We start from the raw sequence: 14,175 nt of genomic DNA, 5'->3' as shown, positions 1-14,175 counted from the left end.
GGTTTGTGTGTACTGACTTGGGCTTTGCTGTTCCAAAAAGCTCTGCTATTTCCATCTTCACAGACGCATGCAGTCATCTCCTGCATGGGAAGGAAATGAAGGCATCTTTTGGGGCAGATCCACCTGTGGACTCATTCAGTTAGTGGCTCTTTGTTGGCCTAGTTGGATGGACTAGGAGACACATTTGATAACTGATGAGCCTCTCTTATTATTCATCTAACTAACTGTGGCAGCTGGAGAGAATGGAGCAAGTGTTTTGATCTGTCCTCTTGTCACAAATCAAATTTGTTGGTATTGGCGTAATAATAGAAAATGGCCTCCTCTTGCTGCTTGTGCTTGCTTTTCTCCTCCTTGCATCTTCGTACAGCAACCTCTGTGCCTCCCAGGGAAGTGTGGGTTTTGGGTGAGGGAGTAGATTAATAGGAAACTAAATGTTGCACAACTGGAAATCAAACTCTGAAACGAAGTGGAAAGACAGTAGTTTTTTCCATTGGGATTTCTCTCAAGCAGGTCACAACTTCAGAGGATTTTTTTATTTTATCTTTCCTCTCACGGCAGGACAAGTCTTGGCTCCGAAACTGAAAGGAGGCCAAAGACCCGTTACACAGATCCGTGTGCTTTTATAGTGGGAAGAAAAACATTTTCAAGTAAGCTTGAACAAGTTCTCCTGTTACTCTTTGAAATTCTACCATCACATAATGTACCATGCAGCACAAAATTACGCATTGGGGAATATTTGTAAGGGCACAGATGACTTGGGAAGCAGACACAACAGTTTTTGCGACTTTGTTAGAGTGTGGACTTAAATCCATCAACTGCAGCACAGTAATTACTCTGGTGTGTACCTGTACGTGAACTTTGTGGTGGTTTATTCTTGTCCTCTTACCCTGGGGTGTTTTTTGACTTTGAATATTTGCCTGTAAGCATTGAGCACGTGATATATTTTCTTCAGCCGGAGCTATGAGGCTGCTGAAATGTCTGACAGCAATGAGAGTGTTTTTATTAAAACTGTCGCTGCTAAATATGCCTCTGTTTTGGTAATTAGCCTGGCACGGCAGACTGTGTGCATCTTAAACCCCAGCATATTTTTGACTCTTGGCTTCGACATTAGACAGTCTCTATAAATCAGCTCTATAAATCAGTAGACTCCGATATTGCTGCATGCTAGCTGTGATAGAAGCAGTTTTCACTGCTTGTGTTTATTTTGAGCTCTCCTCTCCTCCTCGGCAGCCACGAACGGTCAAATCCTTTCTTTATCTGTCATGAGAGATTCGAGGCCTAAAGCTATAGTTTTGTGCAGCATCAGGAAGTTCTTCTACACGAGATACAAGGAGCGTGAATAATCTTTCTGGCATGTACTGCAGACATTATAGTAAGTCTGCGCTGCACCAGGCGCGGGTTGAGGCTGCCACGCTGCTGTCAGCACCAGGGCAGCGCGCGCGTTGCCCCGGGCAAATACCAGAGTTACTATTTTAGTAGGGATGCTTGTGCAGAGCCGACTTACTGCTTCACTCCTACCTGAAGAAGGGCAGAAAACATCCTCCAAGGTTTGAGAGATACCTTTGGAAATGAGCTCTTTGGGGTTAATCACTGAGACAAAAATTTGGCATTAAATTGGCCCAAAAGCAATGACGGGGAAAGCAGTAATAAATTTGGTACAGGCAGTTCCCATCGCAAGACTGTTTTTACATTGTGTATACAGCTAAGTAGTAGGACTGGCACTGAAAGTCAATAAGCCTTGGAGAATGCTTAAAGGGTTTCATGCAGTTACGAGGTAAAACTAGGGAATAGTAACTGTGTCAGAAAGGATTTGGGGGAAATGAGCAGTGCAGATGTTAGCTTCTGTATGAAGCTGTGGCCATAAGACTAGCAAAATTCAATCTTGTGCCTGTTGTCATGGGAAGAATATTTTTGTCGTGATTGCAATCCAGACTATTACATTAAGCAACTTTCTGTGGCCGTTTTCCACCCCGCTAACATTGCAGTTGTGCAGACGGTAGTACTTCTCCAAGGAAAAAAACAGAGACCAATGCAGTTAAATTATATTGCTAATTATTAACATTTTATTCAAAAAAAAAAAAAAACTCACAAGACCCTTCTGCGGTGCTGTCAACCACCACTCTACTGAAGACATCACTGTGGTTGGCCCACTGCAAAGCAGTGGGGTTTGCCAGGCAGGGTTTGTCCTGCAAGTGCTTGTAAGTGGCCACGGAAACTTGATAGAATTAGTAGGAACTGCTTGTTTCCCTCCTTTTTCTTCTGCTCCCAGTTATGTTATCTATCAATGATATATATGCACACATATATATATATATTTAATGAAATCTTGAGACTCATTCCTCTGAAGGTGGGCAATCCTAAGGAGACAGTCTCACCAGCTAAATAGCTTTCCTGGTAGGATAAAGGAAGGCAATGAAATTGTGAATAGTATTACCAGATCCTTAACGTGAGCATCTCCAGCGCGGAGACTCAGGACTGCTAGGCCTAGTTCTAATTTGGTGGCAGATCATCGTCCCTTCTGCCAGCCTTGAAAAAAATCTAGTTCCTCACTTGCACAGCAGCCTTTTCGCCAGTCTTCTGTGGGAATCTCCGCAATACCCCTTGGGCTTTAGAAGAATATACTCAAGGATTTAGCTTTCCCAAAATGTAGTGTATGTGAAGAAAACATTGCTTTTATGAACTCAAAACCATCAGCTAAACTTTTTTTTTTTTTTTTTTTTTTTTTTTTTTTTTTACTAATAGAACTGCAGCATCTGTTAATAGAAGAAGAAAATCTGTTTTCCTTTCTTATGTGTAAGTTCTCCGACTAATCAACAGCTGTAATGTTTGCAAATTTTTAGAGCTTTTTGCCTTAGAGATTTGTGATATAACATCACTTTAAAAATATTAGTCTCTGGTTCTGTGCATTCTAAACGAGTTACATATGAAAGAGTTCCAGCTGGGGAAAAAGAGCAGCAATGTACCATTAATAACTCTGCTGCAAACCTCAAATTCTATGTCCCGTAGATATACCAAAAAAGGCAGAGAACTGAAATTTGAGTGCATCTGTAAGTAATAAAATGTTTCCTTCCATATGTTGGTTACTCATCGCTATTCCATTTGAGTTTCAAACAGCCATTACATGCATGGTACATATTACTTCCTGCTCTTTCTTCTCCACTTCTTTTCACATCAGCCGCCTTGGCTACATCCAAAAGGCATAAATATCTGGAGATGATTTAGGAGAAAGATATTAAAGATTATGGGAGGACTGACTGTAACAACAGAATGGCTGTTACAGGACACAGTTTTTCTTTATGAAGTGCTCCATCCTTTCCCAGACCTCCCATTGTCTGAAGATCTTGTTTTCATTTTTTTGCCATTCTAATTTTGATCAATGATTTATGCATTTCATTAGATGAGTCACACAAAGACTTCGGGTTTCTATTTTTCCTTCTCTCATTTTGTGTCAAATGGAGAGTTTATTAAATATGCCCTGGATAATCAGACTTTATTAAATTACAAATCGTCAAAAATGAATGAGTAAAATAAAGGCTTTTCAAAGCCTTTTCAAAACTTTCAAATTCAGCATGTATAGGAATATCTTTTAGCTATTACTTAATGGGTGCTAATCTACAGTACATTCATGAGATTTAGATTTATGCCAGTGTAGTCAATAACCAGACAGGAATCAGTGACCATTGGCGTGCAGTATGTGAAGTATTTAGGTCACAGGATTTTGCAGCATTATATTCTTGGAATAAAAATGTAAGTGGGGTAGCAATGATGGACGAGAATGCAATCGCTGTCAAGAGGTAATGAGCAGTTTTTGTGGCTTCAGGGCCAGATTAAAGGGCTGATAACAGAGACATCCTTGCCTGGTGTTCCTGCCATTTTAATAGATCTGAAAATAATACTGTTACATGGGGACCATCATTTCAATTGTTAACTAAGGGAAATAGTCCCTTAGATACTTGGCCTTCATAATAACTAAAAAAAGACCTATGGAGCTAGAGTTTGCAAACTTTTTTTTTTCTCTCCTTCCTTAACATTGCTTCCTGGCAGTGGACTTGTTTTTCCTGCTTACCTTTTGTGGATAGCTTGGAAGTTGTCCATGGGCCCCCATGGATTTCCATCTGAAAAGCTAGAAAACATTGATAGAGAAAATATTGAATCAAATGCATTCGTGTGTGACATGAAATTGTGAAGGACAGCTTCAGTGCTTGATATTCAGTTAAGTGCCATGAAGGGTGGCTCTGTTTTTGCTAAGCTTAATCTTAGCAGAAATATTTTTAATGCATGTGCACTTTTTGTTGAGTTTGGATCTTTTATTTATTTATTTATTTTTAACTTAAATCAGTTATAACTTCTAGTGGACTGAGACAGCTGTGTGCTTCTAAGCAACCAGGAGAAACACAAGGCGTGGGCATATAGCGGGTGGTCCTATCCCAGGTCTGCTAGCCATCTAGCATAGAGAGTCCATCTAGGAGCCGTGCAATGCATTTGTCTGTGCAAATGTCTGGGTGGTGGTGGTTGTTGCTTTGGTTTGTTTTTCTCTTAAGTCAAAGTGTGCTTGTTTGTGTCTCTACTTTGAGATTGGGCTCATGTTTTGCTTGCGCCTTGCTAGAAAAGAATTGTTTGCACTGGAAACCGTGGCTAAAAGAAGAGGCTCTCAGTCCGGAGAAGGAGCAGAACATACTCCTCAGATAGACCTGGATGTCCAATCTGAATGCATTTGGGGTTCACCGAACCTTATGGGTCCCCATATAGTAAGCATTAGATTTATAAGACTCATTCTGTAGGGAATAGCTTTCTCATTCTGATATAGTTGTAGCATCCACAATACTAGACATTATTAAATGTGTTTTACATTATATCCTTTGCACCCTCAGAATAAAACACAAGAGAAGCCGAATTTATTGCTGTAAACTACACATTTTTTCCTCCATTTTTATTTTCTCTGTTTTCAGCTGGTTTAAATCTTGAGAACATTTCAGCATAGTTAGAAATGAAAGCTTTTGGCAGCCAGTAAGCTGTAATTCACTGAAGGAAAGGGAGTGAATGTGAATGGTGGGGAGCCTGGCTCACTAGGCACTTGAAGTTTGGTTTGGGCTGGGTAGCTGCTTGGCTGTTCTAAAGAAATTGGAAACTTTGGAAAAACTGACAGGAATCACTTTAATCTGCTCTGATTCCCTGAGTTTGGAAAAAGCAACAAAACGTTGTTTTGGGGTATTATGGCAAGGTCGAGGGGAGGATTTGGGGGTTTTGTTTATTTTACAATTCTAATAAGTTTAGTTCTGATAAAGACAGAACTGAGAAATGGCCTAGAAAATAAGTTGATTGGTGAATTCATGTTTTTCTTCAACATTAGCAGTTCCAGCCATTGATTTGTGGCGCTTCTATTCTCATACAAAGCAGTTTTCATTCTCTAACACTTGTTGGCAAACTTGGGGTGTTTCTCAGCTGTCACCATGCTCTGAACATGTCAAACTCTACTGGCAATTTCTGCAGTTTAAGTTCTACAGGTAGCGCTTTAACATTTTTGCTAGTTTGCCTTTGATAATATTTACTACCTCTGATAACTTTTGAATATTGTATGCCTGGTCTATACCCATTGTCAGCCACCTGCATTTCTTTTTAAATGTATTTCATTTTTTTCCTTCCTGATATTGAGGAGTGGGTTATTTTGTATCCTGACTGCAGCTGAAATTAAAGTAGGGTGAAGTTGCCTGTTCCATTGTTGCAATGTGATCAATAGCAGGATATTTGCCTTGTGAAAGGGAGTTGTTTTCCTACAAGGAAACGGTCTCTGCTGAGTCTTAATTACAATACCAACTATGTACCTACCAAGGCACTTCAGTGCTTCCTTTGGAGACATCTTGCAAAGGAATTAAGTCATTTGGTAGTGGCCAGACGTCATCTTGAATTTCTGCTTTGGGCTACTGCCAGTTTCAGGCAGACCGTGTGAACCAGAAGTAGCAGTTGAAAAGAAAGTTTTTGTTAACCTGATTTCCCCCTAAAAAACCCAGATCAAAACAAAGCAAAGCACCCCACACAAAACAGTTTTTGCACCCTAGAAAGAGGGGTCCTTTTCCACATACCCCACAGGTAAAAGTTGCAGTACTAAGAGCAGATTTTTACCAAGTATTATATTATCTTTCTTCTTTAAAAGAAAAGTAAGATAATGCTTCCTTAGTTCAGAGCTGTTCACAGAAGTGTTAAGTATCTGGAGTGTTTTTGTCTCTCATTCTTAAGTATATTTGTTAATCAGGATGTCATACCTGCTTTTCTTGAGAATATTTTTGTACTTTAAATCAAACTGAAGAATGGTTTTCTGATGTAGAGACAGTCAACAGGAACTCCAGAAGGTTGGAAGAGTAAGCAGTTACCAAAATCTACTTAAAAAGAAAAAAAATCACAAGTGTCCTCAATTTTTTAGGATCTTTGGCAGGAAAAAAATACCTTAGAAGGTCATGTTTGGGTCTTTGCATAGAAGTGTTATCCCCTCCAGGGGGATATTGCTTTTCCCTTTAGGAAAGCAATAGCAAGTGTTCTGTGGAATAAAATGGCCAATAAATATTTTGTAGTGAAAAATAACCCTGAACTTGGAAACTTTGGGACTCAGGAGAGGAGCAGGAGGTTCTGGAGGTTGTATTGAATTCAGTAGACACATTTCGGCGTAGTAGTATTCTTTAGCTTAGAATTCCATTTACAATTGGCACACTTTTTTAACAAGCCATGGCAAACAGCTCTTCACAGAAATGCTGGTTAATGAAAGTACCTGCCTATATTACTACTACTGTTTTGAAGAAATCAAAGATACACGGCTCCCATAAGGTTGCTTATGCTCTGTGGACAAAGTGCAAGCTGCTATGGAGAAAGCTAGTTTCTAATCTTTCAAAGCCTGAAGCATTTAGTTAACATGAAATAAATATAGATACCTTTTTTATTATCAACTCATTTTAATAGAAACTCTCTTCAGTGGGGAATGCTTTTGTAGTGTTTTGTCCAAGCATAGTTTTAAAGGCATGCTTTCTGATCCAGCTGGGAATGCCATGGTTTTTAATCAACAAGTTTGTCTTTTAATGTTTGTAATCTAGTCTCAGTCATGCATTGTAACTTGCAGTTTACTGAGGTTTGGCCTGATGTGCATCAAAGGTGGCTTTTGATATGTGCTCCTGTTGCTTGCCACTTGAGATCAAATGACTGACTTCAGCTGGCAGTCCTTAGATTTGTATATTCGATATCTTGACTCAAGGGTTTCAGTCCTGGGATTTGCTTCTTTCTTGTCACAAAAGCTCTTCAGAGTATATTGCAAATCCTGTTTATTCATTCATGCATTTAATGGGATGAAGTGTGATTTGAAAGGGCCTTCCTACATATTGTGTGGTTTCTGAGTTTTCGTTGTGCAGAATGGTTTTTTTCTTAATGCTGTAATTTTTACAAAATTCTTTAACACCTTAGACAAATGCGTTGCATAAACTGAAGCTACAAACTTCTCAGTGTGCCAACATTCACTTCTGAAATAGGAGTGAAAATTAAGAGACTGCTAGACTGGAGAACCATTATCTTTCTAACCATTCACTCTTATCTGTTTTCCAGAGGGCAGACGTGACCTCTGATAAAGATTTATACCTTGACAACAGCTCTGTTGAAGAAGCATCAGGTGTCTATCCAATTGATGATGATGACTATTCTTCGGGGTCAGGTTCAGGTAAGACCAAATGTTTCAACTTGATTTCAAAAAGTACAAGAAGTAACTTAAAAATTTGGGGTAAGCCCTGTGATTTTGCTTTTTGAGTTGAAGGTGATTCTTTTGATGAGAATCTGGAGTACTTGACTCTGTATTTACAACCTGTTCATCACCTCTGCCAGCTGGCTTTTAAATATTAGCTTTCTGCTCTTACTTCTTGGTTGCATCATTTCATTTTTCCCTGGTGCCCCTAGCTATTTTCTTTCTGCTGTCCCTCCTAGTTTCTCTGCAGCTCTCCCTGGAGTTTAGAAATAAGGATTATAGAAGGTTTACTTATCCCATGACATAATCGTGATTTAGCAGCCTTGCAGCCTTTATGGAAACATTGCAGCAGCAATCTTTTTCTTTCTTATTCATTAGATTCCTTAGATTTGTTATACTCATTAGAGGCTTGTAGCTAGCTCATAATTTTTCAAGAGGCTGTCAGTGAAAATTCATCAATTGCTTCTGTGACATTCTCTTTGTAGAATGTCTTCTAGAGTAGCTGGGAGACTACAATCATTAGAAATTAAGTATGGGCTTTTACTGCTGATTTGAATGAGAAATGTCTTTATTGATGTTAGTATTTGCAAAGTCGTTGTGGAAATCCCATTTATCTTCCAAGTGTGCTATTTGTTTGTTTGTTACTGCACTTTTTGTGATCTGTCTTTTGATGTTTACGGCTACTTGTGAATTTTTAAGTATAAACACTTCATGCAGAGCTTTGGCTTTGTTACTCATGGAAGTCATGGCTGGGATTATCAGTATTATTACAATATTACTATTATATGGATTTTCTCTTTTGTAAAGATTCAAAGGTATGCTAAAATTAATTATGGGGATGCTTGATTTCTGCTGCTGGGAAGATTTAGGCCTGTTTGGCACTGGCACCTGAGTGATATCTTGCATTTTGGAGTCCTCTTCAGGGTGGATTTGACATGTCAGTGTTATCAATGGCTTGTTTGGACCTCTTTTTGTGCTTCTCTGAGGGAAATTTTGCATGAAAAAAAAAAAAGATTCAGTAATTTGGACAAATTCCGATCACTATCCAAGGGAAAATCTGAACTCTGAAAAATTTAGCCTTTTAGTCAGCATCCCATTCTGACCTGTCTTCAGTAGCTGGTAAACTTCAGGAAAGGAGACAGGCTTACAATAAAGAGAGGTATGGAAAAATTATCTGTTTTTCTTCTCAGATATTAGCTTTTTCTAATGATTCAAAATGCAGCCATTCTTTTAAGTGGAAAGGATTATACAAGAACTGGCGTCAGTTCTCATCTCATCTTAGTATCTCATCTTAGTAGAAAAAGTAGAAGCAGAAGGATGGAAAAAGGATCCTTGGATGCGACCACCAGTAACATCTCTGCTTCCTCCTCTATTTTCCTGTGCTCAGCCATAATCCATAGGTGGAAGTTAGAGTGCCTAATGTGCACTAAGGAAATCGTGTGCTCTGACACCCGTGTTAACTCTGGCAGCCTCTGTTCCTTTCCTGTGTGGAGTCTTGTTGTAGACTGAGGCTCCTCTATGCCCATCTAAAGAGGTTTCTGTGCCAGTACCAAAATGGAATGCTGTCGAAAAATGGAAGAAGTCCAATTTTAAACAATCTTCTGAGCAATCTGTGAACCCAGTTGTGTTCTCCTGTGGACAAATTCTTAGAGGAAAAAAAGTTGCCATTCCCTTTCCCTATATTCATCCTCACATAATTTGTCTGAGTGTGGGATGAGATACATTTACTGCTGTCTCCATTTTGGAGCCAGATAATGTCCCGCACATGTACTACTCACTTCTTTTTTTTTTTTTTTTCCCTCAGATAGTGTTGAATGTCTCTATCTCTACCTGATGCTCAGGAATACAGTGTTCCTAGCTGGAGGAGACTTCTCACTCGAGACTGGTTTTCTTGCTATATAATTCCACTCCCAGCAAACAGATCCAAGATGACAACATGCAGACTCCCTTCTTCAATATGGAAGTTGCTAGCTGCCACCAGGCCTATGGAGATAAACACAAATTGTCAGGACCACCATTAATGCCCTTGCAGGTTTGCAAGTAGCATTAATGTGGACGAATGTCACTGTAAGCGTGACACATTTCAAGTTGAAAATTGGCCAAGGGCTTTTTCCGAGATTAGAAAAGGTGGTTCTGCTCCCTCCCCACTCTTTTCTTCACAGTCTCTTTATTCTTCATGTATATGCATCTGCTGAAGCTCCCTTGCCCAAGTGTCCAGTCAGAATCCTTTGGTCAGCAGTTTTTGAGGAAACCATGTCTGCTCATCTCTGCTTTCTGACTGTTCTGTGTCAAAAGCAGAAAGACCATAGTGAATTCATTAGTCCTTTCTTTTTTCCCCTTCTAATAGCCTTTATCTCTGCAGAGGTTCTTCATTCTCCATATTGTCACAATTTTTAGTGTGGAAGTTTGTACATAGCACAATAAAAGAGTTAACATAAGTTTTCCTATCTATAGACAACTTGAAATGCTTTTATAACTAACATTTTACTTTTTCCCCAGTATTAAAAAAAATCTTAACCAGATTGCTGGTCTTGCAGGTACCAGACAAGTAAGCACTAAGCAGCTTGACCAACTGCTCTTAAGTTCAGGAAAGGCACCATTTCTACTAAATTTTTGAATGAATCTCCATGAAGTTCCATGGAAATGTATTCAATTCTTGGATGTTAAAATATTGCTGGTAGACAAGTCTGTGCAATAATTATTGTAATCCTATGAAGGTTTTCCCTCTCTTTCTATTCCCAAGCCCACATATTTCTCAGTCAGTTGGGACCTAAGTTCAGAAGTATCTTAGCTGGCTTAGGACAAAGCAGGTCCAGAATGATGTTGTGACTGGGAGCTTAGACATCTGGGGGAAGTTGCAATGACAGGGGACTAACTCCACAAAATGTAAAAGCAAGTTTCCTGGCCTAACTGGAAACCAAAGTCATGTCCTGAAGCAGAAAGGGTGTCTGGGCACCTAGAGTTGTGGGATGAGGTGGGAGTCCTGGGCCCTATCAGGAAGTCCCTTGTGGTGGTGGTGTCTGGCCCTGGGGCCAGCCCCGGTGCTCTCTGTTGTGCTGAGTGCTGCTCCCATTTTAATTGTTTTTATCGTGTTGGAAAGAATCCTATGGTTAAGTATAGTCAGGGCTCATCCTTTTATTTATGCATTTTTCTTCTTTTTCCTCAAATGAGAATGTGAGGCGAGATGCCATGCTTGAACAGTCCCCCTTCCTTTCAGCTCCCGTTCTCGTTAGGACACTAGTGTTACGTTCGCAGTATTATCCCTGGTTGTCTAGCACTGTGCTAAGGGTTGGGTTGGCAGCTCTTGTGGGAATGAGGGTGAGGTAAGGCAGCTGAAAATACCTAGCACGTTCTAGTGCATGTTACATCGATGATTAGAGATAGAAGGTATGAAAGAGATGCTGAATTAAGTGTGAGCCCAGTTTATGACAAGTTTCCTTATGGTGCCAGGGCTCCCAATGAGAGATGCAATAGCAAACAAACACGGTGCCAAACAAGAGATGGGCTGAAATGGTTGGATTTGTTTGACAGCGTGAGTTATTCATTAGCTGCCTTGCAAGTAAGAATGCTAACTACCCCTACAGGTAGGGTAAAAGTTCTTGAATTGTCTTCATACTTAATGTGCAGTTATTTAAACTGGCACACACTATTGATTTACTCACAAGTTTCCTCAAGCAGAAAGACTTGTGTTCCTGCTAGCCAAGGGGTAGCTGATAGTAGGGCACTTCACTGAGGTATTTATTGGGTGTTTCCAACAGTGCAGAACAATCTACAGTAATTTTGACCACCATGAAGATAATATCTGGGCGTCCTAAAGAAACTGATTTTTTTTTATCATTCCTCTCATATTTTGGACAGAGGGTTTTTTGATTTTCTTTTTCTCTCATAGAGAACATGATACTGTGTAAAATTCTATTGCCCTTTCAGAGAGAGGCAGAGAACTTTCTCTGATCCCCCTGTTCTATTTTTGGGCAAGATTCCTCTCCCTTTAGGAAGGGAAATGGCTTCCTCCCATTAGACCTACTTCATGGCAAGCAGAAACCTGCCTGGAGAAAGCTAGTTAGAAGCAGCAGCTGTTATGTGCTGTGTCTGAGCAGATACGTTAGGCACATCTAAACGATAGGTGCCTCGGTGTTGGTTCTTTGGGTTGGTAGACCTCCTTTGAAGCTGTATGGAAGGGGAGTTGGGTACCTTTGCTGGAAGTCTGGTGAGTAGTCCAGGCGCTAGATTAGTCACCAAGATGCTGAGCCTTGATCTGTGTCCGCCTTAGTCAGAGGTTCAGACTTCTCTAAATCTCTCATCTGGAAGAATGTTCCAAGCAGGAGGATGGGATGAGGCTGTGTCTCATCTCCTCTGTACAGGCTGCATTTGCCCAGAGTGCAGGATTTATGGGAGGAAATAGAGGAACAAGGACAGAGGTGACCAAATTTAGGCAGCTGCTAGGATGCTGAGAGTACCAAATCTTGCCCTAGCTTCTGTGCTGTTCACACAAATCCAATGAATCTGTGTTGCAAAATATCTAAAAAGTTCCTGCAGTGGAGATTGGAGTTCAGACTGGTTTGGGCATCTTGTGAAAGATGAAGAATTTATAGTATTTTATACTGTATAGGGAAGAAATAGAACTGTCTTATTTTGGGTCCCTGGTTTTAGAAGAGGAACGGATCCTCACCTATGCAGTTACGTTGCTATGAGGGCTCATTGTAACTTACCTGCGTACTTACTTTGGCATAAAACACAGAGAAATACAGCCTTTCCCTAAGTAATCTTCCTTTTTTTTTCAGTACAAGAAGTGTTTTATATGGCAGATATGACTATTGTCTGAAGTGGAGGATGCATTTAGATTGTGATTAAATGGGTTTCATCATCCTATAGAAAGGAAAAAACAAAGTTCTCTCAAGGAGTATTTTGCCAGGTTTCTGATCTGATTATAAGTTTTAATTGCCTTGATGTGGAAGTCTGATCTAACTGTGAGGAAAAATAAAGTAGGCTGAGCTATCCACTGGGCACATGTTTCTCAAAGCAAAATATTGAGGCATGGCAAGGAAAATGTTCCCAATGGATTCCTTTCCTCATCTCTGTTTTGAAGCAGGATTTTTTAAAAAAATATATATATATTTGAGTAATATTTCAAGAGCATATTTGATTCGTCTTGTGTGAGGTCTTTTATTGTTTAAGGTTGCATATTATTCAGTATTAGTAGCTTAGTATAATACCTTCCTAACTTTGCCAAATGAGCTTTTCTACGGTGGAGTCTTAGTTATTATCTTGTTAACACCTTTTCTTTCAAAGTCAAATTTGTATAATTCTTAATCCTGAGTACCAGATTTTGCTATTACATTTAGGTTTCCAGCCTATTATATTTTTATACAAAAATAAGATAAAAGTCAATTTGGAATGACTAAGTCATACTATTCTGTTGTCAGAGGTCATATTTTTATTCGTCAGGAATTACATGTGTGCATGTTTTCAAGACCTATTACCAATAGTTATTTGGCAACCACCGTCTGTAGTGACCAGAACAGATATTTAGATTCCTGAGGAATGGTCCGATTCTTTTCCTTTTTCAGCCCTTGCAACTTAGTCTGTTGTTTGCCTCTCATTCCCTCCAATACCACAAAAGGTTATTAATTAGTCATGTCCATTATCTTGTTCCAAAGGAGCCCTAATACTTGAGGGTGGCTTTAGATACAGAGGAAATATAAAGTTTAGGTCACCTTTAGGGAATTTCCTACCCCCTTACCTTTTATTTCAAAAGAAAAAAAGGCTTTTGAACTATGTGTATCTTAAAAAGAAAAGATGTGAATTCCTAGTGACCAAAGCATAAGATGATAGCAACTACTCTTTTTTTTTTTAATATTTAGGTGTAAAATAGGTTTGCTGTGAACAGGTAGAAGAGTTTTTGCTGTTACTATTGTTGAAGAAATTATGTTAAAGAAATGGCAGCCCTGCCTGCCACCATTTCCATTACAGAATCCCTCTTCTCATTAGAGACTTTCATATTTTCTTTATACTTCTACTTGGATTCATTTTCCATTTCAGAACCATTTTTGTAATTTCCTGGCTCTCTCTTGAACCAGGTGGTGTCATCTTCCTTCGATATGATCGGTAAATCCTTCTGCCAGTTTGGGGCACACAGTTTGCACTGTTATTTTATTAGATGTGGTTACGTAAGCCATTTGCCAAAGAAGCCCTGTGTGAGAGTTCCTACAGCATTATTAACATTAAAAAAATAATAGCTCCAGAAGAATCTTGTGCTTCAATGACACGTCAACCTTTTTGTGCTCAGGTGCTGAAGAAGATGAGGACGATGCAGTGGCAGCAACATCCAGAACACTTCCAAAGATACCGACAACGAGTGACGCATCGCGAGCCGAGACGACCACGCTGAAAACGCAGACGAAGATGCCAGCGCAAACAAAGGTGCAGTGCCCTGTTGCGGAATTGATGTTAACAGTGGATGA

The 14,175-nt window shown here is 39.6% G+C and overlaps 1 protein-coding gene across 1 annotated transcript in view; it reads left to right on the top strand.

The window, feature by feature from the left end:
• The window catches only part of SDC2 (syndecan 2), a 58,881-nt gene that overhangs the window by 39,815 nt on the left and 4,891 nt on the right, over positions 1 to 14,175 (top strand). The window contains exons 2-3 of the mRNA XM_088533644.1: positions 7,582 to 7,693; positions 14,001 to 14,134. Of these exons, the coding sequence (XP_088389770.1) occupies positions 7,582 to 7,693; positions 14,001 to 14,134 (246 nt within the window). The remainder of the gene's footprint in view (positions 1 to 7,581; positions 7,694 to 14,000; positions 14,135 to 14,175) is intronic.

This window comes from Tinamus guttatus, unplaced genomic scaffold (genome assembly GCF_059628265.1).
Source record: "Tinamus guttatus ecotype Peru unplaced genomic scaffold, ASM5962826v1 Tinamus_guttatus_pri_ptg000510l, whole genome shotgun sequence".
Lineage (NCBI taxonomy): Eukaryota > Metazoa > Chordata > Aves > Tinamiformes > Tinamidae > Tinamus > Tinamus guttatus.
The sequence above is the reverse complement of the archived record's forward strand: the minus strand, read 5'-3'. Positions and strand labels throughout refer to the sequence as shown.